Source organism: Myodes glareolus, chromosome 6 (genome assembly GCF_982192425.1).
Source record: "Myodes glareolus chromosome 6, mMyoGla1.1, whole genome shotgun sequence".
NCBI lineage: Eukaryota > Metazoa > Chordata > Mammalia > Rodentia > Cricetidae > Myodes > Myodes glareolus.
The window spans coordinates 99,902,051-99,927,584 of NC_142031.1; the positions used below are offsets into that span (position 1 = coordinate 99,902,051).

Below are 25,534 nucleotides of genomic sequence, written 5' to 3' on the forward strand. Positions count from 1 at the left end.
AGGCTTCTTGAAGTGAATTAAGAGAAAGACAAGGTGGGTAGTGGTGGCTCATGCCTTTAGTCCTAGCACTTGGGAGGCAGAGGCAAAAGAATCTCTGTGAGTTCAAGGCCAACCTGGTCTACAGAAATCAGGAGAGCCAGGGCTACACAGAGAAACCTTGTCTTGAAAAACCAAAACAAAAAGGAAAAAAAGAGGAAGCATGTGGGACCCTGTCCTTCCTGATCCTTGAGGCCAAAATACTGGATGCAAATAATGTTTACACTAACCAGCTAAGCTTCCTGCTAGTTCAGTCCTTGGTTCTGCTACAGCCTGGTACATTAGCCTGAGGGATCTATTTTACTTTAAAATGGTAATGTCTCAACCTGCCTCAAAGAAGCTCAGGCGCCTTTCTTTGACCTTACAGACTCTTAAACTTATTCAAGACCTATACAAGCCTGCTTAAACCTCCCAGCACCACCTATGTTGTGAAAATAAGAGTTAGCTGACCTGGAAGAATGGAGTTCCCTTTTTAGTGTATTAGACTTCGTATATAGTCAGTATCCAGCTGCCTCCTAAGCCAAATCCTCTTGGCTTTGATCCAGCAAATGGATACCCAAGAGATCATTTGCTTTTCCCTTCTTCAGTCCAGTGGTCAGCTTTCTGTCAACATTTCGGCATCACCGCTGCCTTCTCTGGTTGTTTTTCTCTCCTCAGATGTTTGCTTTCTCCAAAGAGTGCTAGTTATTTGGAGACAAATTGTAGCCCATCCATCTCTGGATAATTCTTTGAGGGAGAGAGAGAGAGAGAGAGAGAGAGAGAGAGAGAGAGAGAGAGAGAGAGAGAGAGAGAGAGAGCGCTCTTGATATGAAGCCTCCAATTCACAATCTCCTACTGCTCCTCTCAGATGAAGGGACTACACAATGCAGCACCATGCCTTACTCAGTTCTAACCTATCTCTGAACTGTTTTAGCTCTGCCTAGAGCCCAGAATCCCCTAAGAAGGACCCAACTCTGTTGTTCACGCCGCACGCTGGGAGCTGTACAGCCTAGTCTCAGATCAGTATAAGACGTACATGTACATGTTCTATGGGCTTCCTCAGGGCAAGGCACCTGTGGAAACAGACTCTCACTTGGCAAGACCAGTGTAGGAATTTGCAAAATTCATGCAGCTTGCAGGTTCTTTTCTCTCTCATTATTTTGGTGATTCTTTGGGTGGTTTTTAGTTTTACCCTGTCAGCCACACGTGCAACAGCTGTAACTGCCCCTGGAAATTCTGCTCCTTTTTAAATATTTTCCCCTAATATTCAACAGGGGGTTAGTGCTTCTCAAATCTCTTCTCTGGAGTTGCTAACTACAACTCCCAATCCTGGGAACTTTTCTGAATCGATAGAGACAGGTACACATGAGAGAACAACACTTTGAACACTCACTCTGTCTCACGGTTCTAGAAAGGAGAGTAAGGCATGCGTACACAGAATAGGGGAAAAGTCTTAGGGATTCACACAGTGCCATCTGTTGACAGTAAGGTCCCTGGACACCAAGCATAGAATCATTGGTAGAATCTGGTATGCGCCAAGAGGAAACAGACAATGCAAAATATGGGATGGAGAGATCCATCTTTACCATACACAGGAGCTTGTGTTGGTGGGAGACGCATGGTACAGTGAGATGGGAAGAGTGCTTATCAAAGTCTGCCTTCTACAGAGAGATCGAGACATAGGACCCTCTTGTAGGAAAAAGAGCTGTATAAAAATACACCTTGCATTCATGAACCAATGTCTGGGTTTGAATATTGTCCTTAAATCATTGTTCCCATGTTTGTTACTTTTAACTTTGTAACCGCAAGCAGCTGTCAGCTGACAAGCAGCAGGAATGCAGGCTGTGTCTGGCTCGATATTTAGTTAAGGCCTGCAAAAATGCTGAACTCTATGTCGAGAGTAAGGTATTGTAGCGGGTGGGACGGTGTATTTGGGGAAGCATAAAGGGGAACAATGGGGGTTTTCATACTGTATTCCTTCATTTGTGATGTATTTCTTAAAGTCTAAAATAGAAGCCAATAATAAAGTTGTTCACATAACCCTGGTAAGAAAATTTCTGGTAGGTATAAATAAAGACGGTCTGAGCTATTCGGGGCCTCTTGAGCACAGCCCACTTGGTGGTCAGAAGTTTTCCTTGGCCAATGTCTCTTCCCTGCCTCAGGACCTGAACTCAAGTCGAGGCTAAACCCTAGCAACGTAACACTGTAAGCCTTCAAAACATTCTCAGGTTTTATTTGCCTCACTTCAATCTTATTTGTTCCAAAAGTTTCCTTGATTCTTGACTTCCCCAGTAATACCCCAAAATAATTCTCTCCAAAGGGGAGGTCCTGGGAGAGGGGTGGGGGGTGGGGGGATAGGGTGAGGGCAGGGGGGGTGGGGGGGTGATCTCTTAATTGGCTAGTTCTCTACCACAAGGGGGAGCCAGATCTCTTCAGTAAGAGTCATGGCTGCAGGTACTATAGACCGTACCTGGTATGAGTCCAGGTGTCTTTGATTTATCAAAACCGTGATTGCTGAGGTCTAAAACTGCGCAGACAAGTTTCTAGTGTTTGTAGGGTCCCACCACCAAAGGGTCCCCAGCACAGCCAGAGTTCCTTTGCTCTTTCTTGCAAACACAGGGAGAGGGTGCCGTCAAAACCCTCCACTCTCTGGTCTCTAAGGGGGTATGGCTTTCACTCTGGTCAGAAGGACCTTGGGATTGTCTTTCTCTAGCGGATAATATCTGAAACACAGCTTCTCCTTGCCCGGAATTACCTGGTGCCACCATTTTCTTGTTTGTGTGTACTGAGTCTGATAACTGACTTTTGGCAAGGTTAGGTTCCAAAACAAGACAATCAGTTTTATTTCTGAGATTAGAAGATGCCAGTGGCTCTTCCCCAGTCCCGGACTGTTAATGCCCCACCCCCACCCCCCAAAATTGGGTTTGTCCCACCACCACGTATATCTCTGGCACAAGTGTTCGTGGGACTAGACCGAGGCTCTGCCCCTTCACGGTCCCAGAAACATCAATTTACTGCACTATAGGCTGTTGGGTCCCCTAGGGCTCGGGTGGTGCGCTTCTGACCCGGCCCAGAGAGGGCGCTCCTGACAACCTCGCAGAGGAGCTGCAGCCAGGCGTGCCTTGGCCTCTGTGATGGAGCAGCTTTGTAAAAGGCTCAGCAAGGCTGCGGGGATCACCTGTGGGAAGAGCCAGGGCGAGCTGGAGAAAAGGAAGGTCATTTGAGAAAGAACCCTGAAGGGGGCAAAGAATTGGGCACAGGAGTTTGGCTGGGTGAAAGAATAGGAAGGTGGTGGCACATGCCTTTAATCCCAGCACTTGGGAAGCAGAGGCAGGTGGATCTCTGAGTTCGAGGCCAGCCTGGTCTACATAGCGAGTGCCAGGACAGGCTCCAAAGCTACAGAGAAACCCTTTCTCGAAAAACCAAAAAACAACAACAACAACAACAACAACAACAACAACAAAAAAGAATAGGAAGTGGGGTCAAAGCAGAGAAAAACCTTCACTTAAGTAGGAAAATTCCTGTGCCAAGACCCTTCTCTCAGTCCTTCAAGGCAGAACAGAAGCCATTTTGTTGGTACCTTTTTTGCCTCTGTAGTTTCTGCCACTGTTATGCCTCCTCACCCACCCCCACCCCCATCCACCTACCCCTCCAAATGGGAGCTCCACGTGGCACGGATCTCTGAGCTTTGTAAATCTAGAGTCACACTAAGTTCCTAAGATGTGTAAGATCCTCAGAAAGTGTTTGTGGACAGCTGGACCGGGTCTGAAAGAGCATGTGATCAAACCGGACTCTCTGATTGTGGCTGACAATGGGGGCTGACTGAGGCCATTGATAAAGGCACTGGGACTTGTTTTTACAGCATGTTCTGGTTTTTGGGACCCTAGTCTATATGGATGCACAGCTCCCTAGGCCTGGATGTAGGGGGGGAGGGCCTTGGACTTCCCACAGGCAGGGTTCCCAGCCCTCTCTCAAGCAGGTGGGAGAGGGAGGAGGGGGTGTGGAGGAGTGGGAGGGGATTGGGAGGAGGGAAGGAAGTGTAAATAATTGAATGGAAAAATAAAAATTAAAATAAATAAATAAATATAAGAAAGAGAAAGAGAGAAAGAGAAAGAAAGAAAGAAAGAAAGAAAGAAAGAAAGAAAGAAAGAAAGAGGTTTTGGAATGGCCAGCAAGGGGGAAAGGATACCTTTTCTTTCTTGTGGGCAACCTGGATGTGGCGGGAGATGGGAGCAGCCCGGACATCATCTGACAGTGGTTGAGGAAAATGGATTGCTTGGAGGAGGCTCTTGATGCAGAGAGCCTTGGATTGTCCAGAGAACCGCTGTGGGAGTAGTAGTAAGGTCAGTGTTGGGATAGAGCAAGGAGAACTGAGAATAGTGTCACAGAAGAAAGCAATCAGAGAAGGGAGGCAGGACGGCTAGGATCCTGAAGACTGGCTGAAGACACTGTGGAGAGTTTGTCCCTCCTGGCAATCTCATAACCACAAGGTATAAAGGAAAACTGGGCTAAGGAGTTGATGGTGGACCATCATTGGCCCATGATGAATGGGAAGTTGGTGAGAGTTACAACTGTGATCCAACAACCCCATAGATAAAGGATAGCAACCTACAAGGCCGTCCATCATGCTCTCTGCGGAGCATCCATTCTCTCTCCATCTCGGCTTTAGCCCCTTTCTTTTCCTGGATAGCTGCTGGTCTCCATTCTGAGACCGTAGATATAATCAAACCATCCTGCCCCACCAGCTTCTTGAAAGTACACACAAAGCAGATGAGCAGGCACCTTTTCTTCCTGGAGGGCAGTGATTGGTTCAAAGTTGTGCACATGACTCAAGACAAGCCAACAAGAGCCCTCCGCCAGATGCTGGCAGCGTCCGGAGGAACAGAAAGACTCCTTCCCACCGAGGTTACTGTCTTAGAACTGTTCAGTAACATGAACTATCCTGGAACTCACTTTTGTAGACCAGGCTGGCCTTGAACTCACAGACACCGCCTGTCTCTGCCTCCTGAGTGCTGGGTTTAAAGGCGTGAGCCACCACCGCCCTACTACCAGTTGGGTTTCTATTGCATCCTTGAAACCTAAAGACTGCCGACTGGGAGTTACAGTTTCACACTCATGCACCATTGTGTGCATGCAAGGCCAACTGGAGGGTACTCCCAAGAAAGACACGCCTGCGAAAACCTAGCACTTAACCCTACACCCCTCCCCAACATTGCAAAAACCACCTTCTGCAGCAGTCTAGGTTTGGGGGTCTCCTGTCACACTCCCACCTGCAACATGGCCAGTGCCCTCCAAAGGAGCTTGAGGTTGGCCATGCGGAGGTCCAACATGTGGTTCTCTAGGATCTTCCCCAGCAGCACGTGGGCCCCAGTACTCACTGTATTCAACACCCACTTGGTGCTTAGCTCACACTGGAACTTCTGAAATATAGTCACACGGGAGTGCGGAAGTTAGGGGCTGGGAGAGCAGCCGGGTGAGAGAGCCATATTATAACACAGAAAACCTGGGCTAAGACAGCAGCCACCTTGTGGCTGAAGAGATGGCCAGGGGAAGAGCACTGGCTGCTCTTCCACAGGTCCAGAGTTCAATTCCCAGCAACTACATAGTGGCTCATAATCTGATGCCCTCTTCTAACATTGTATGACATTTAATGATGTACTCATCATTAAAATATGAATAAATAAAATAAAATAAAAACCCGAAGCTACAGTACTGAAAACAGACTGATACTGGCATAAGAACAGACAGGAGGACCAACGGGACCGAATAGAAGACCCGGATATCAATCCACACATCTTTGAACACCTAATATTTGATAAAGAAGCAAAAAATATCAAATGGAAAAAAGAAAACATATTTAACAAGTGGTGCTGGCATAACTGAATATCAACATGTAGAAAAATGAAAATAGACCCATATCTATCACCATGCACAAAACTCAAGTCTAAACGGATCAAAGACCTCAACATAAAGCCAGCCACACTGAACCTTATAGAAGAGAAAGTGGGAAGTACACTTGAACGTATTGGCACAGGAGACCACTTCCTAAATATAACCCCAGGGGCTGGAGAGATGGCTCAGAGGTTAAGAGCACTGGCTGCTCTTCCAGAGGTCCTCAGTTCAATTCCCAGCAACCACATGGTGGCTCACAACCATCTATAATGAGATCTGGTGCCCTCTTCTGGCCTGCAGGAATACATGCAGGCAGAACACTGTATACATAATAAGTAAAAAAAATAAAGAAATTTTTAAATAAATAAATAAATAAATATAACCTCCAGCAGCACAGACACTGAGAGAGACAATGAATGGGCCCTCCTGAAACTGAGAAGCTTCTGTAAAGCAAAGGACACGGTCAATAAGACAAAACGACAGCCTACAGAACGGGAAAAGATCTTCACTAACCCCACATCAGACAGAGGTCTGATCTCCAAAATATATACAGAACAAGAAATTGGACATAAAAAGATCACATAATCCATAAAAAAATGGAGTATAAACCTAAGTAGAGAACTCTCAACAGAGGAATCTAAAATGGCTGAAAGACACTTAAGGAAATGTTCAGTATCCTTAGTCATCAGAATAATGCAAATCAAAACAACTCTGAGATTCCATCTTACACATGTAAGATTGGCCAAGATCAAAAACATTGATGACAACTTATGCTGGAGAGGTTGTGGGGAAAAGGGAACACTTCTGCATTGCTGGTGGGAATGCAAGCTGGTATAACTCCTTTGGATGTCAGTGTGACGATTTCTCAGAAAATTAGGAAACAACCTTCCTCAAGATCCAATAATACCACTTTTAGGTATATATCCAAACGATGCTCAATCGTGCCACAAGGACATGTGCTCAACTATGTTCATAGCAGCTTTGTTTGTCATAGCCAGAACCTGGAAACAAACTAAATGCCCCTCGATTGAAGAATGAATAAAAAAAAAGTGGTACATTTACACAATGGAGTACTATGCAGCAGAAAAAAAATAACGACAGCTTGAATTTTGCTGGAAAATGGATGGAACTAGAAAACATTATTTTGAGTGAAGTAACCCAGACACAGAAAGACAATTATGACGTATACTCACTCATAGGTGGTTTTTAAACATAAAGCAAAGAAAGGCAGCCTACAAACCACAATCCCAGAGAACCTAGACAACAATATGGACACTAAGAGAGACTTACATAGATCTAATCTACCTGGGAAGTAGAAAGTATAAAAAGACAAGATCTCCTGAGTAAATTGGGAGCATGGGGACCTTGGGGGAGGGCTGATGGGGGGAGGGGAGAGGCAGGGAGGGGAGCAGAGAAAAATGTAGAGCTCAATAAATAACATGGAAAAAAAAGAAAAAACAAACAAAACTAGACACCTAAGCGCAGATCATTTGTTTGATGAGAACAGTCTTTAATAATCTTTTTGTCTTTGATCATATTATTGAGAGAGCTAATGCTAACCTGTAAGCTTCACTTGCCCATGGACAGATAACTTCCTGGAACGCTAAGGGCATTCACTTCAGTAAACAAAACTGGTTGCCCCAACTGGACAGGATGTGCTTGATCACAAGGTAGGCAGGAGGTACACCTGCAGGAAGTGCTCAGGAAGCATGCTTGCCCCAATTGGATGAAGTAACCTTGTGGATTTTGCCTTTATGAGCACCTATTAACCTAATTCAGCACCATTCTCTGGGAATCCTGGTTATGGACCTGGCCAGTATCCATCTTTCTGGCCAATATTTATTAAAGTTTGCTTTATTAGATAGTCATGGATTTGGCCTTTCTCCTCGAAATTTTCAGGTATAACAGTCTATTTTTTTAATTTTTTTGCTTGTATTTTTAACATGTATGGGTACTTTGATGGCATGTGTGTCTGTGTACCACATGTATGCCATGTACTCGGGGGCCAGCAGAGGGCATCCGATCCTCTGGAACTGGGGCTGACAGTTGTTATCTGCCCTGTGGGTGCTGCCAATGAACCTGGGTCCTCTGGAAGAGCAGACAAGTGCTCTTTGAAGGAGACTGGACAGTAGGGTCTTCCTCCGGGACCCCAGATTAGGCCCAAGCCACATCCAAACACCTGTTTGACCTTGCAGGTGTAAGTTTTAAGAGGAGGAAAAGGGGACGTCTGTGTTAGGGTGGGTTAGGACATAGTGGGATATTTTGAAGGGCATGTTAATTAGGTAAACCAAAGGGGGCTTTTGATTGCTGGACTTTGGTACTCATCCTCAGCCTGGCATAGGAAAGTATCCAAATAAAGGAAAGAGCCTTCATGGTTTCGCTTCAGGAATGTAATCTAATGGTTTTTAGCGAGGCAGAGGGAATGGGGGAGAAAGGCCAGGCCTGTCAGAGGCACGCGCTCCAGTGGGCTAAGTGTCCCTTTGCTCTTAACTGCTAGGGCATCTCTCCAGCCTCCAAGTTTTCCATTTGACCCTTGAGGGATCCATAAAGCCATAGATCCCATACAAGTGGGAGGAGCTAAGTACTGGGACTCATCCACCAGCTACAGTCTCGCTGAAGGCAGGGGTGGTGTCCAATTCTGCTCCAGGGTCTCTGTCCTTCTAAGGTATGAGACTGTCACACAAACCCTTGGAAGAATGCATACAAGAAACTTCTTTTGTCCACCTTTTAAAGGGTTTCCCTTTATCACTAGTGCGTGTGTGGGGATGGAGAACAAGCCGAGCGAGCCATGGGGAGCCATCCAGAGAGCCGCGTTCTCTATGGTTTCTGCTTCAGTTTTCGCCCTGACTTCCCTCAGTAATGGAGTTTGACCTTGGAGTTCTGAGAGGAAATAAATACTTCTCTTGCCCTGCTACTTTTGGTTATGGTGTTTTATCACGGCAACAGAAAGCCTGAGACAGATGCTATATGCCATTTATCACATTGCCTGTAGGAAAGAAGCCAATTAAATCTGAGTTAAATAATTAGCCATTTATCCCATTAAGTATCACTAACAAAGTTATTTTGAAGTTTACATGATTGACTTTAAAGTTCCAATGGAGAAATAAATCTGCATTTATAGCTAGGAAATCCCTTAATATTTAATGAAGAAAGGACTAATCCTTCCAAATATTAAAATGCCATAAATCCTCTATCATTAAGCTCATGGCACCAGCACATCAAGAAACAGGCCAGCGGGAAAAATAGGAAATCTAGACTGCTTCTAACATTAAAAAAAAAAAAAAACATGCAAACTCACTGTTGTTACTGGACCAGTGCACACGGAACTTGAATATATGGTACATGTAATATCCTTCGTCACTCAAGACAAGCTATACTTCAAAATTAAACTAAGACAATTGGTGTGGTAGTTTGGGTGAGAATGGCTCCAATAGGCTCATGTATTTGAATGCTTGTTCCACCGTTAGTGGGACAGTTTGGAAAGAATTACGAGAGCCCTGTTGGAGGAGGAGTGTCACTGGGGGTTGACTTTGAAGTTTCAAAAGCCCACACCATTCCCAGTTAACACTCTCTGTTTCATGATTGTTGTCTCAAGATGTAAGCTCTCAGCTGGGTGGTGCTGGCACACGCCTTTAATCCCAGCACTCAGGAGGCAGAGGCAGGTGGATCTTTGTGAGTTCAAGACTGTGAGTTCAAGGCCAGCCTGATCTACAGAGAGTTCCAGGACAGCCAGGGCTACACAGAGAAACTCTGTCTCAAATAATAATAGTAATAATAAAATAAAAATGAAAAATATAAAAAAGATGTAAGCTCTCAGCTACTGCTCCAGCACCATGCCCGACTGCCTGTTGTCATTGTCGCTGCCCTGATGGCCATGGATGCCCTCTCTGAAACTGTAACCAGGCCTCCAATTAAATGCTTTCTTTTAGAAGTCGCCTTGGTCCTGGTGCTTAGCCACAGCAATAGAAAAGCAACTAAGACAATTTTAGGTAATTGCCTGGAAAAATATAAATGAGTTCATGCCTTGCTGCTTTCACAAGAATAAACAAAATTCCTAAGAACTGCAAGAAGAAACAGAGGTGCCATACCAGCATGCGTGTGGGAGGAGCTTTCTGTGCTTCAAGCCCCAGAAGGCAATGGAGAGATTGACAAATTCAACCTCGCAAAAACTGAAGCAGACTTCTTGTAAGCTAAAGCCAAGAGAAAATATTTACAACATGCATCAGAAATAGAACACTAATGGCTTTGTTAAGAACTCAAGGCCAAAGGAGTCAGCGAAGATTTCAAAGCCTGTTGGATGATGGAAGAAGTCTGTAATTCCAGCATGCTGGAAGCAGGAAGAAAGGGGCCATTATGAATTTGAGGCTGGTTGATTGACATAGGGAGGTCCAGGACAACTGAAAGAAGGAGTTAGGAGGAAAACAAATAGAGAGGGGAGGGAGATGGCGGAGAGAGAAAGATGCTCCATTTCTCACATCATAGAGATATAGGCTGGGGTGTGGCTCAGGGGCAGAGCACTTGTCTAGCATGTGTGAAGCCCTGGGTACCATCCCACTCCTTCAAAATCAATAACTAATATAATATAAATGAAAATTACACAGAAATGGAATGAAGCTAGACAAAACTCTCTGGGAGGCTGTATGGAGCCAGCATCAATTCAAACTTCAACTGTGGAAAGCAAATGGTACAAAGCCTATGGAAGAAAAGTTTACAGCATAGAGCAAAATAATATTTGTATTTAACCTTTGACAAAGATCTAAATTTCTACATATTTATCAAAAGAAGCACTGAGATATGTGCATAATCATTGCTTTGTTATTGGCAATAGAAAAATATTCTTATTTTATGCCCCAAATAAGAAACTGATCATGTCAATTATCACACATGTGCACACACAGTTGTCGGTGAAGGTGAGATTTGTACATTGCAGTTGAGTAATATTCAGAAAATATTAAGTAAAGCACATGGGATGTAAATTGTATGCCAACCTTCTCCCAAACATAAAAGGGTGGTTTTTTTGTTTTTCTTTTTCTTTTTTTTTTCCAAAAAGAAACATACAAAGTATGTCTAAATATGGATGTGAATAGGATCGAGGAAGCCACCCTGAATATGCTCTCATTGTGAGGATTAAAACGAAAAATTAGTACTAGAGAAAGTAGTAAGGGAAGCAAAGCATGACACACACCTTTAATTCCAGCACTCAGAACGCAGAGGCAGGTGGATCTCTGAGAGTTCGAGGCCAGCCTGTTCTACAGAATGAGATATCCAGGACAGCCAGGGTTGTTACACAGAGAAACCCTGTTTCAACAAATGAGAGAGAGAGAGAGAGAGAGAGAGAGAGAGAGAGAGAGAGAGAGAGAATGTATTAAGGGGCTGGAGAGAAGGCTCGGGGTAAAGAGCACTTGCTGCTCTTACATAAGATGAGTGAGACTCGCAGCAGCCACAGTTTACGATCACCTGCAACTCCAGTTCCAGAAGATGCTACGCCCTCTTCTGGTCCATGGCACTGCACACACATGGTGCACATACAGACAAGCGTGCGCGCACACACACACACACACACACACACACACACACACATAAAAATAAAATAAAAGACTGTATTAAAATACATCTAAGCCATGCATGGTGGTAGATGTCTATACTCCCAGGGTTCAGGAGGCTGAGGTAGGAGGGCTATGGGTTTAAGGCCAGTCTGGGGTATATAAAGAGTTCTAGTCCAGCTTTGGCTACATAAAAATCCTGTCTTTAAAAGAAAAAAATCTAAACATTTAACAACAACATAAAATTCATGAGTCCATAATGACATTAAAGAAATACAGATGGGGTGGGGAGCGAATAGGAAGTTCCTTGGAGAAGAAAGCCAATTAATGAATTGAAGAGGAAGAAGGCTAGAAATAGAAAATCACCATTTGAGAGTCACCACGGGAACAACTGAGTCAAGCAGAAATCATCAGCAGATGCGAACACAGTGGGTAAGGACAGCTGGGTGACAGGATGCAAAGAAGCAGAGCAGCTGTCACCACCACTGAAGAAGCCACCATAGCCTCGCCAAGGAAGAGACAAGCAGATGCCAGGCGATCCCGATGTGACATGCCAGTCTCCTCCAAAAGAAAACAAAACCAAAAACTAAGCAACATAAGCCTGAATATGCAAAGAAACAATACAGCAAGTTGTTTGTACGTGCTGGAAAAGTGAGGTACACTCTGGGAAAGGTTTGCCTAGACTTCTAAAAATATCAATGTCAAGAGAGACAGGGAAAAAAAAAAACAAACCAAACCAAACCAAAAGACTGTTAAGCGAAAGCCAAGAGACCTACTGGCAAAAGTCAGGAGATTATCCTTGATTGGATTCCAGGTCTGGAGAATAACAGCTTCCCCAGGGTCATCTTGGGAAATATGAACTTTGGTAACGGTATCAGATTAACTGTCATTCCCAGCATGGATAATTACATTGTTCTGACAGCAGCAAATGCCCTTGTGAGTAGCACGTGTATTATGAAGTGATTGGTGTGAGCTTTGGCTTTTTTGGATTTTTTGTTTTGTTTTGGTTTTGGTGTTGAACTCAGAGTGACTTCAAACTCATTATGTAGCTGGGGATGGTCTTGAACTCTTCCTGATTCTGCTCTGCTCCCCCCTCCTCCAAATGCTAGGATTACAGGTATGTGCCACACTCTGCCTGGCGTAGTGTGAAATATAAGATAGTTTCACTTATCTTTCAAGTAAGCAAGAGAAACAAAGGAGATGAAGTAAATGTGGCAAAGGACTGGGGAGGAAGGCAAAATGTTTCAAATTAAAAACAAAGACCAGGGGCTAGAGAAATGGCTCAGTGGTTAAGGGTACTAACCGCTCTTCCATAGGTCCTAGGTTCAATTCCAAGCACCCACATGGCAGCTAACAACTGCCTGTAATTCCAAGATCTGACACCCTTACACAGGCATACATGCATGCAAAACACCAATGTACATAAAATAAAAATATTGTTTTTTAAAAAGTGAAGACCACCAGGCAGTGGTGGCGCACACCTTTAATCCCGGCACTCAGGAGACAGAGGCAGGCGGACCTCTGTGAGTTCGAGGTCAGTCTGGTCTACGAGAGCTAGTTCCAGGACAGGCATCAAAGCTACAGAGAAACCCTGTCTCAAAAAACAAAACAAAACGAACAAACAAAAAAGTGAAGACCATTACAGTATCAAAAGTATTTCTACAACCAAAGATAATCAAGTCTGTGCCGGTTTTTGTCAACTTGACACACACTAAGTCACCTAGGAAGGGAGACTTCCGATGGGGAATTGCCTCCATCAGACTGGCCCATGGGCATGTCTATATGGCGTCTTCCTGGTTGATGACTGATGTGGGAGGGCCCAGCCCACTCTGGCGGGTAAGGCCGCCCCTGAGCAAGTGGTTGTGGTTGTATGAGAAAACAGGCCAAGAGCTGGTGAGATTGCCCAGTGGGTAGAGGTGCCTGCTGACCATCTAAGTTCAATCCCCTGGATCTACAAGGTAAAAGAGAGCCAACTCCTTCACACACACACACACACACACACACACACACACACACACACACACACAAACAGTAAAATGTAACAGAAAATTCAAGAAAAAAGAAAACAGAGCATGAAGAATAAGCCAGGAAGCTGCTTCCTTCTCGGTCCCACCTCCACTCTTGCTTCCTGTTGGAGCTCCTGCCTGACTCCCCGAAATGATAGACCGGAAAGTGTAAGATGAAGAGTCTTAACCCTTCCAAGTCATTTTCGATCAATTCCCATCACAGCAGCACATAGCAAACTAGAACACGGTGCCAGTGGAAACCTACATTTTCAGACAGTTCCATACGGAAAGATGAAGGCAGCATCAAGTGAAAGACTGAAAACCACAAGGGAAAAAAACTAATAGATTTGAATACAGACAAAATTTAAATAAAATGTCGTTACATTCAAAGCAGAAATAGCCAGGCATAGTGGTACACACCTTTAATCCCAGCACTCAGGAAGATCTCTGTGAATTCAAGGCCAATTTAGGTTACAAAGTCAGTTCCTAGACAGCAAGGGCTATACACACACAGACACACACACAAACCCTGTCTTGAAAAACAGAAAAAAAACCCAAACAACAAAACAAAGAAAGAAGGAAGGAAGGAAAGAGAAAGGAAGGAAGAAAGCAGAAAGAAGGGGCTGGAGAGAAAGTGAAACTGAGCACACGTGCCTTAGGAGATTGCTATGAGAACTGAGCTAATATATATGAAACACTCATAGGGTATAAAGGACTATATTTGTACTAAGCATCAGGATTGTGTAAGTGTGGAGAAGAATAGACAATGTCAAGTTAATCAGAGAAGACTTCTTCAAAAGCAGGTGATTTCGGAAGAGAACACTGAATGTGGGGCCTGTGCCAAGAAGTAGAGATATGACACAGGAACACTTAGAGAAAAAGACAGAGGGGAGTAGGTTCTCCACTAGGGAGAGACAGTTATGTAAGACCTCTGGGTTCTCTCTGGAGAGATGGCTCAGCAGTTAAGAGCACTGGCTGCTCTTCCAGAGGTCCTGAGTTCAATTCCCAGTAACCACATGCTGGCTCATAACCATCTGTAATGAGATCTGGTGCCCTCTTCTGGCCTGCAGGCGCAAATGCAGGCAGATCACTGTATAAATAATAAACAAATAATTTTATTAAATTAAATTAAAGAGTTCTGGGTTCAGTGAGACTGTGTCCTGGCTCTGAAAGCTTCCAAAAGGAAGTGGGTTGAATAAAGATGAAAGGGTACACCTCCCCCACCACATCCCCTCTGGGCGCTGGTTCTGACCCATGAAAGGTCAACTGTGAGAAAAATGAGGCCCAGAGATATAAATTTGTCTTCTCTCTTGGGACACACAATAGAGCTGAACTGGCACCCAGATTTCCTGGTGCCCGCTCCAAACCAAACTGCAAAATGCACACAAACTTCTTACGATGTCTATGAATCCTCTCGGTGTGTCTCCTGATTATAATTTTACTATTGCACAAGGGCTCCATCGTAGTCAGAGCTGCATTACGTTCAGCGTAGGGTGCCGTGCAAAAGAAAGAGCCTTAGACGCTGTAGGGTGGTGATAACGACTTCAGTATCGACAATTAACCTGTCCCAGAGAACAAATGAGCGCGTGGTGATTGGTGGCCTGTCTCGCCCTTTCTGTAGGTTCCTGGGAAGACATGAACCCTGTTGCCTTGGCAACTCTGTTTAGAGACATGATAATTTGAGAATTTTCCCAGCTTGGGGAGGAAAGAAGAAAAACAGATATTTAGGCTTTTTCCCATCTAGCTTTGAGGGTTTTTTTTGGGGGGGGGGGGGGCTCCTCTCCTGCAAACATTGCCTTCTCATCCTCGCCTACCTGGACGTAGCTTCCTTCATATTCAAAGAAAAGCAGTGGCCATGTGATGCTGATGAGGGAGGGAAAGAGCCTCTTTAGAGGGGCCTGAGGGGAAAGAGATAAACAGGGGTGCTGTGTTCCAGAAAGCCTGGGCTGTATCACACCCAGATCTTCTCCCCATTGCTGGACACTCACCGGCAAGGACTGCCCCACGGTGCCATGCACCAGGGCCTGGATGTTCGTGGTCTTCTCTCTCCCCTGCTCCACCAATGCCTGGACCTCTGTGAGGTTATCTGGATGGGACAGGAGGCATCCGAGTTAAAAGGATGACCTATGAGGCTGTTCTTCCTGCCACTCTGAGTCCTGCCAGGACACTCCCTCTGCCCCTCTGTTTTATGTCAACTTGAGCCAAGCCGGAATCATTTGGGGAAAAGGGAACTTCTACTGAGAAAGTGCCCCCACCAGAACGGCCTGCGGGCAAGCCTGTGGCACAGTTTCTTGATTGATTATTGATGGGCCAGCTCACTATGGATGGTGCTATCCCAGAGCTGGTGGTCCTGAGGGCAATAAGAAAGCAGACTGGGCAAGTCATGAGGAGCAGAAAGTAAGTAGCATTCATCCGTGGATTCTGCTCTGGGTCTGGTCTCTAGGATCCTGCCCTGACTTCCCTCAGTGATAGACTTATAACAAGCCACACTAAGTCACAGAGCAACTTAGTGGTAACTAACTACTGGTAACTCTCACATGTAGAAACGTTATTAGAAAGGCCAAGATCAGCTTACATGTCATTTGTCTACATCTAAAGTACAATATAATCATGTAAAATTGTTATAATAAGCCATGTCAATAAAAATATTCTTATAGTCATTTTAGATCATTTTCATCACTTTACCTAAAACAGGTCCTAAGTAGATGCCCACCCTAACATTCAACTCTGGGGCTTTTTATTTTGTATAATATACATATTCTTTGAATTCTTGTCCTTATAAGCAAATATTTACCTATGGAGAATATTTACTTTGGCATGCTCTAGGAGCTCACTTTTGAGGGAGCTAAACTTGCAAAGCTTTGATCTGCTTCCCTTATTAATTTTCAAGTCATATGCTTTATTTATGCTGATTATTTCCACAATGAATCACACTTATCAGGTGCTCAATATATGCTATCTTTCTTTTCTTTCTTTCTATAATCTATCTATCTACCTATCATCTGTCTACCTACCTATCCTCTATCATCTACCTACCTATTATTTATCTATCAATCATCTATTTTCCTACCATCATCTACCTACCTACCTACCTACCTACCTATCCATCTATTTATTGGCTTTTAGCTTATTGAAACAGGATCTTATTTGGTAGTCCACAATGGTCCAAACCTCTCCTTCCTCAGTCTTCTAAGTGTGCCATCTATTTTATGATATTCTTATAAAAAGGAAATCTGAAACAAGTACAGACAGTCCAATACAGTGTTTATGAAGCACTGAATTGAAAACATTCTCTTTACTCAAAATTCATGCATCCTTGTAAACCCAGCATTTGGGAAGTTGAGGCTAGAGGATCAAGAGTTCAAGGTCAGGGGCTGGAGAGATGGAGAGATGGCTCCACGGGTAAGAACACTGGCTGCTTTTGCAGAGGTCTAGGCTTTGATTTCAAGCACCCACATGGTGGCTCACAACTGTCTGTAACTTCAGTTCCAAGGGACTTGATGCCCTCTTCTGGTCTCCTTAGGCACCCAGCACACATGGTGCAAAGACAATCACGCAGGCAAAATACCCAGACATATAAAATAAAATAAATGTATTGTTTAAAACGCTCAAAGGTCATATCTACGCACATGGCAAGCTTGAGGCCAAACTGGGCTGCAATAAGATACTATCTCCATACCAATAAATAAGACAACAACAAAAGCCATGGTTCTTAGTATAATCCAAATGCATAAAGTAATGATGCTCTCCTGTATTTTCACTCAGCCAACTACTGAAATTTTGAGAAGTTTTCATGCTTATAATTAACTACCGTATTTGCTTAAAATGGTTTGCATTATTCCGTTTTGTCTCTATTCCAATAACTGCATTATCTAGCTCTGTCTATTCTAAGACAAAACTGAAAAGGCCAACTTCTGGACTGTCAGAATGGCAAACTCTTTTTAACACAGTACTGTTCAAAGTGGAATCCACAGAGCAGCTCTGGTATATAAACTGTTACTAATCCACAAAAACTCATGTAAGAATGTTAAAACTTCAACGCAATGTGTAAAAACAATGTTACGCCTGATGGATCCAATAAAGAAAAAAAAATAAAGACAAGCCTGGTGCTTAGTATTTTTTCACTTCATTTTTCTAATAATCCATCTTTATGATATACTACAAAAGTATCAGTAAGCAACTGGATAATTTTTTTAAATCTCTGCTCTTGCATCAAAGACCCTCTGAGAAACATTTCACTGATGATTCTTTAAAAGCTGAAGGCTGCAGGTTATCGAGATGAACTGCTCTTGTTTGATGTCCCCCACTCTCTCCATTCCTCTGGCTTTCTCACAAGAGTCACAGACACTACTCCTTTATTCCCCAGTGCTCTTTGAGTTCCACTAGGCTGGCAGCAATATCAACACAGTCCACTGCCTAAGACTTCACACCAGACTTTCTGAATTCTCAGACCGGAAATTCAGCTTCCCTTTCACCACACACACCTTTGCTCCTGGTGAGAAGATTAGTGACCCTATTTGAAGAGTCACGCTGCCTTACAGTATGAATGCTGGCATCATTTATGGAAATATAAGTTATTAAAATTCTAGTCAGGTAGTGGCAGTGCACGCCTTTAATCCTAGCACTCGAGAGATAGAAGAAAGCGAATCTCTGTGAGTTTGAGGCCAGCCTGGTCTACAGAGTGAGTTCCAAGACAGCCAGGGCTACACAAAGAAACCCTGCCTCAGAAAACTAAAAAAAAAGGGGGGGGGGAGAAGAACCAATTCTAAAGCTAGTACAGCTTAGTTTAAATTTCATGCTTCTATATCTTTTTTAAATTTTTTGTTGTTGTTATTTTGTTTTGTTTTCCGAGACAGGGTTTTTCTGTAGCTTTGGAGCCTGTCCTGGAAATAGCTCTTGTAGACCAGGCTGGCCTCGAAATCACAGAGATCTGCCTGCCTCTGCCTCCCGAGTGCTGGGACTAAAGGCGTGCGCCACCACCGCTCAGTCCATTTTTTTAAATTTTTATTAGTTCTTTGAGAATATTATACAATGTGTTGTGAACATGTTCACCTCCTTCTCTTAACTGTTCTCAGATCCACCTGCCATTCCCTACCAATACAACTTTGTGTCCTTTTTTATGCTGGTTTTATACCCATCAAGTGCAGTTTGTGCTGTTCATATATTCTTGAACATGTGACCTTCTCCTGGAGCATAGTCAGCTTACCAGGGGCTACCCTCCTCAAGAGAACTGACCCTCCCTCTCTCAGCAGCTATCAGCTGCCAAGAGCTCCTCAGCCATGGGTGGGACATCCAGCCCACCTCCCCGCTCCATGCTAGGATCTGCTCTGCTTGAGAACACTCCAATATAAATATATTACAACAAAAATCATAAAGTACTGGCCTGTGACATCCTGAACTCATGCTCAAAAACCTGGTATTCCTTCCATTCTGATAATCTAGCTATACTTACAATTTTCCATTTGGACTATACAACTTTCCTGATTTACAAATTCCTTTAGTTTCTTATACAAGTATGTACAAAGAAATACAAAATAAATATATTAAAAACTTGCCAATAATAATTCCAAAAGATCTTTTTATTTCACAAAAATATAATGAATACTAAGGAAAAATAAAACATGCAGTGTGTATCCTGACGTCACAGTACTGACAGCCCATCACCACTAACCCGTGTCCTGACATCAGAGTACTGATAGCCTATCACCACTAACCCGTGTCCTGACATCAGAGTACTGATAACCTATCACCACTAACCCGTGTCCTGACATCAGTACTGACAGCCCATCACCACTAACCCATGTCCTGACGTCACAGTACTGACAGCCCATCACCACTAACCCGTGTCCTGACGTCACAGTACTGACAGCCCATCACCACTAACCCGTGTCCTGACGTCACAGTACTGACAGCCCAACACCACTAACCCGTGTCCTGACGTCACAGTACTGACAGCCCATCACCACTAACCCGTGTCCTGACGTCACAGTACTGACAGCCCAACACCACTAACCCGTGTCCTGACGTCACAGTACTGACAGCCCATCACCACTAACCCGTGTCCTGACGTCACAGTACTGACAGCCCATCACCACTAACCCGTGTCCTGACGTCACAGTACTGACAGCCCATCACCACTAACCCGTGTCCTGACGTCACAGTACTGACAGCCCATCACCACTAACCCGTGTCCTGACGTCACAGTACTGACAGCCCATCACCACTAACCCGTGTCCTGACGTCACAGTACTGACAGCCCATCACCACTAACCCGTGTCCTGACGTCACAGTACTGACAGCCCATCACCACTAACCAGCCCACACAAAGCTGTTGTAAAAATAATTCTGCAGTGCTAACTACGACATCATACTCTTAGTTAAGACTTTCAATGTCTTTCATGCTTTCAATTATTTCATATCTCGTATAATGAAAATGATTACTGGAGTCAAAAAGTAAAACAATAACATCCATAAAATAACTAAATGTATTTGATTTCTGCCTTAATTCCAACAATAAAATTAAATTCCTCTCCCCACACCGCTTATCTTTTAGACATCTACAAATTCTTGTCAAATTACCTGTTGCTGAGATTTAGCCCCAATGCTGTAAATTATTGCCCCCCCCGAAAAAAACATTTTTAGCCAGCGACTTTTTTCAAGGCATTTCTTTCATTAACTTATTTTAGGGGGTGAACACAGCACTGTGACAGCTTGAGGGGGTTAGTTCTCTCCTTCCATCATGTGAGTCCTGGGAAGCAAACTCAGGTGCTCAGGCTTGGTAGCCAGTACCTTAGCCCACTGAGTCATCTCCCCAGTCTCTCCTGGAGCCATCTCTAATGCCTAGGTAATTCTGACCTCTAACAAATTTCTATTTGAATTTTATCGGTCACTAAGTTTTCTTTAAATGTCCATACCAAAATATCCTCATAAATGGAGATGGCTAGAGCCCATTGAACAGAATATCACATTAAGTGATTTCCTGGCCAATCTTTTCTTGGAAAAAAAAAAGGACAGAGCATTTGATAGAGAAGACCTGGGCTTTAGTCCAGACCCCCACCGCTTATCAGCTAAGTAACCTTCAAAGAGTTTCGCAAACTCTTGGAGACTTATGTCCTCGTGTGTTTAAATTTTTTAAAGAGGGGGATTAAGATTCTACACAGATTTACTGACAGCAAAAATCAGCCTAAGTAAGAGATTTACAAAACTCAAGGCGCTAAATTCTCTTTATAGAAACACACACACACACACACACACACACACACACACACACACAAGCAACAGACATTAAGTCAACAGCATTCTGAATCCACAGGAAGCCCTGGTCAGTGTCCACTGCCAGCTCAGAGTAAAATCAACGTTCCTGCCGAGGATGTTCTGCAAGTGTCGTTTCTCTAACACACATCGTGTGCCCCTGCATAGGTTCCCAGTGCCTGAGGCCAAAGGTGTTTTCCTTTGGGCCTCAGTCCTCCCTAGTCTGTTGCATCCATCTAAAGCCCACTGCTTCCCTGGCAGCAGCACAAAGCCTTCCTTACTGCCCTGGGAGTCCTACAGCAGGAACTTGCTCCCAGCATAGTCACCTTCCCTACAAACTGTGCAAGTCCAACACTTTACTGGGAGACTTGCACCATAGAGATGGGACTCCCAGTTAGCCCTCAGCGTTCATGGTGTCTTACTCTCCTGACCAAGCCTGAATTTGATAAGTATCTTTCTAAACCTCTCTCCATACTTTTGTACATATGTATCCACACACACATACGAGAAAGGACTTTTCTACAAAGGTACAATCAATCTATACCTATTACTCCATGGTCTGGCTCTGCCTTCTTTTCATTCAGTCACAATCAACATAACTTTATCTTAACCTTTTGGAAACCTCGATAGTACCTACAAGGGGCAGGCCTGAATGTGTTCCAGTGAGCACAGCTTCCTACAGCATCATCGATTACTTACTGAATTATTTACTTTGTGCCAGGAATAGGGTGTACAGTGTGGAACAAAACAGTCATTGTCCTGAGGGAGCTAAAAGTCTTCGATAAAAACCAACACCAACAACAGGTGTGGTGGCACACACCTGTAATCCAGCTCTCAGGAAACCAGAACAAGATGATGTGTGCGGGTCTGGAGCCAACCCGGCCTACATAGAAACATTCTCTCAACATCCCCTCAAGAAACAGGAGGGTAGATGAACACATGAAGAAAAGTAAGTAAATATAGCTTATCCTGAGGATACCAGACATACACACCCTATTGGGTGCCTGAAACCCTAGACAGAATTTTTTTTATTATCTGGGTCTTTAATTTAGTATTTTTATTAATACTTTGAGAATTTTACACAATATATTTTGATTATATATTACTTCCCACTCCTTCCCCTAACTCTTCCCAGATCTCTAGGCCCCACCCCCAACGTCCTGCCTGCCATCTTTGTTTCACCCCACTGAGTCTATCTGTGCTGCCCATACACTTTTAGGGACGGGGTCATCCACCGAACCACAGCTGGCCTACCAATGGCCATACCTTAACGAGAACTATAGCAGCCACAGAAATCATCAAGTGTCAACACCTCCTCAGTTAGGGGAGGGGGGCTCAGGAGATCCTCCTTCTCCATTCTAGCATGTTTACTGATTTGATATCTTGCTGGTCATGTACAAGCAACCACAGCAGCTGCGAGTTCCTAATTATAGAGGTCCCCCGTGTCCAGAAAACATTGTGTTGCTCTGGTCCTCCCTGACTTCTGACTGTAATCATCTTCTTGCCTCCTTTTCCTTTCATGATGGTCCCCAACCTTGCAGGGGAAACAGAGTCACTGTGTGTGTGGTTGAGTTCTCCACTGACATTTACTCTCTGCACTCTGTTGGGAGGCTCTGCATTAACCACCATCCACTGCAAAGAAATGTCTCTGATATGGACCGAGAGCTGCACTGACTAATATGTACAGTGACAGGAATCCAGAGAGCCGTTTAATACCATGTTCAGAATAATAGGAATAGGCCCACTCCTGAGCAAAGTGAGCTCCCCAGCCAGATAGATGGTAAGATTTAGAGTACAGGGCATGCACTTCCTTGTGTGGAGTGGGTCTTAAACCCAATTAGAAAGCATAGCCCCATAATATCCATGCCACTATTGTACCCACAGGCTTATCTTGTCACGCCAGGCATTAATTCCCCGCAGCCTACACAGACCTTCTATCCTAGAAAGACAAGCCAGTATGGGAAGCCTCCTGGTCAGTACCAACCTGATTTCACCATGTCCTGTCTGTGCCTGAAGTGTGTGGGATCTTCAGCAATAACCCAACACTACTAAATCCTATGGATATGTTTTTCCTGAAACTATATACCTATAATAAAGTTCAGTTTACAAAGCAGACATTGTAAGAGACGAACCATGAACAAGAATGAGACAAAACAACTAACTATATACAATTATAAAAGCCATGTGAACATGGCTGCTTTCTCTTTAAAGTCCCAAGAAATACTAGTATTTTTGGATTGTTGTTGGCTGCAAATAACTGAAACTACGGAAAGTGAAACTGTAGATAAGGAAAGACTATGCAAATACAATACAGTCATCAAAGCACTTACATTACAAAGACAGCATTATTCACAGCAGCTACTACATTATTGTCCTCACTGCTAAACCTGTGTTCTTGAGTTAACCAATGCCTTGGCATGATCTACATCCTATCTCCATAATGGCAACAATCTGATCACTAACATAACAATAAAATCACTAACTCTAGATTAAAAGGTTTCTACTCTGGAGGAAACAGGTGCGTCAGTGAATGAATGGTTTTCCTCTCCCTTGGGAATGCCAGTAATATGATAATCTGGCTCAATTTCAAAAGAACTTTTTCTAGGTGTGTGTGTGTGTGTGTGTGTGTGTGTGTGTGTGTGTGTGTAGGTTTATGTGTACACATGCACACATGAAGGCCAGAGGTCAATATCATGTGTCTTCCTCTATGGCTCTCCACCTTGATTTTTGAGGCAGGCTCTCTTGTAGAACCTGAAGCTCTTTAATTTGGTTAGGCTGACTTGCCAATAAACTCCAAACATTTGCCTATCTCTGCTCCCCCAACACCTCCCTGCTAGCTCTAGGGTTACAGAAGTTTGCTCCCATGCCTGGTTTTTACGTAGGTGCTAGGGAATCTATATTTGCATTCTCATGCCTATGTGGCAAGCGTGTTACCAAGTGAGCCATTTCCCCATCCCCTTTTCTAGGCTTTAAAGAAAAAAATAGACAGAAAACATCACTACAGGTAAAGGAGGCTAGAGAAGTGATCTCAACCTCTCAAAGGTTAATTTAGCAAAGTAAAGAACATACACTAAGTACCTTGGACTTCAACAAGGTAAGAATTTTGTGCATCAAATGGCATTATCAATACTGTGAAAGAGTGCTGCATGTTAATTCTCTATAGCCCATATTGTAGAAAATTATATGATGAGTCATCAAAACCAAGCATAGAACTGCCATATCATCCAGTAAGTCCTGGAAAACAAGTTCAGACAGTTGGACATCTTTGCCAACACCAGAATTATTCACAACAGCAAAATGACAGATACAACAGACATCATCACAACAGGTACACAGTGTACTACATAGATGTGTGCATGCACAAGCACACACACACACACACACACACACACACACACACTGGAAACGTTTCTCAGTGTCAGAAGGAAAGAAAATTCTGACACCATGCTACAATATGGATTAACCTTGAATATACTATGCCAAGGGAAATAAGCTAGTCACAAAAAGATAAACACTCCATGATTTCACTTACTACCTACAATAGTTAAACTCAGAGAGACAAAGCAAAATAACTTAGTGGCTTAGTGCAGGGGGGGACTAGGAAGTTACTGTTTCCCTGGTATGACTGAGTTTGCAAGACTTAAAAAGGGCTGGTCTTAAAAAGAGTGTACATCTCCATACACCACACATTTGGATGCACTTAATGCCATAGAACTGTACATTATAAAATGATAAATGTCATGATAAATATATTTTATCACATAAAAAGTATGTACAAGATAAAAGTTGTACCTGTATATTAATAATTTACTCAACCAATAAAAATAATACTTTTAAATGAAAACATCTAAAAGTCCAAAGACGAAAAAAAATCATTGAAGATTTAAAAGAAGATGAAAATGTTCTTCAAAACATCAACTTGATTCAAGACTTGCTGTCCAGAAATTGACAAGAGCAAAAGTTGAGATAAAAATCTTTTGAGAAAACAAAAGGTCAAGAGCAGCAAGGTCAATGGGATAAACTTGACTTTCATGACTTGCCATAAGAAAGATAACCAAATTACTCAGGAAATGTGGCCCTGAAAAGGAAGGTTATAAAATCATTTCTCAAGCAACATGGCACAAAAATCAAGATTATTCAGCAACATGGAAGCTACAATGGGGAGTTAATCTAAGGCCAGCAAGATGGTTCAGTGGGTAAAGGCACGTCTGACAACCTAAGTTCAGAACCCATCACCCACATGGTCGAAGGAGAATCCTGCAAATTGTTTTTTGACCGTCATACTTATACACACTAAATAAAAAATAAATACATAAATGTAAAGGGGATAGTAGCTCACCTTTCTACACAAGCATAAGGCCCCTTTAAACATGCAAAGTGATACCATAGAATTTGGAGCCTTAAAACACAGTTATTCCCATATAAACATGATCCAACCAAAAGGCTCTCACTGATCTTCTAAACTCAGAATCAGACCAAATAAAAACTATTCACAAAATACTACCTTAAATTGTACAGAATGAAGGCTGAAGAGATGGTGCCGTGGTTAAAAGAGCATATAGCTCTTAGAGTGGACCTAAGTTTGGCTCCTGGCACTCACCTCTGTCATCTTACAACCTCTCTTACTCCAGTCCAGAGGTCTGATGCCCTCTTCTGACCTGCAAGGGTGTAGTAGTTTGAATGCAATTGGTTCCCATAAGCTCAGAGGGCTATTAGGAGGTGTGGTTTTGTTGGAGTGGGTGTGGCCTTGTTGGAGGAAGTGTGTCACTGTGGAGGTGGGCTTTGAATTGTCATATATGCGCAAGCCACACCCAGTGTCTCAAAACA

The 25,534-nt window shown here is 43.5% G+C and overlaps 1 protein-coding gene across 1 annotated transcript in view; it reads right to left on the reverse strand.

The window, feature by feature from the left end:
* Positions 1 to 18,770, reverse strand: part of LOC148121912 (uncharacterized) — a 39,045-nt gene extending 20,275 nt beyond the window's left edge. The window contains exons 1-3 of the mRNA XM_087907566.1: positions 18,758 to 18,770; positions 15,445 to 15,542; positions 15,271 to 15,354 (exon numbers count right to left, since the gene is read on the reverse strand). Coding sequence (XP_087763692.1) covers positions 15,271 to 15,354; positions 15,445 to 15,542; positions 18,758 to 18,770 — 195 coding nt within the window. The remainder of the gene's footprint in view (positions 1 to 15,270; positions 15,355 to 15,444; positions 15,543 to 18,757) is intronic.
* Between the last annotated feature and the right edge of the window lie 6,764 nt (positions 18,771 to 25,534).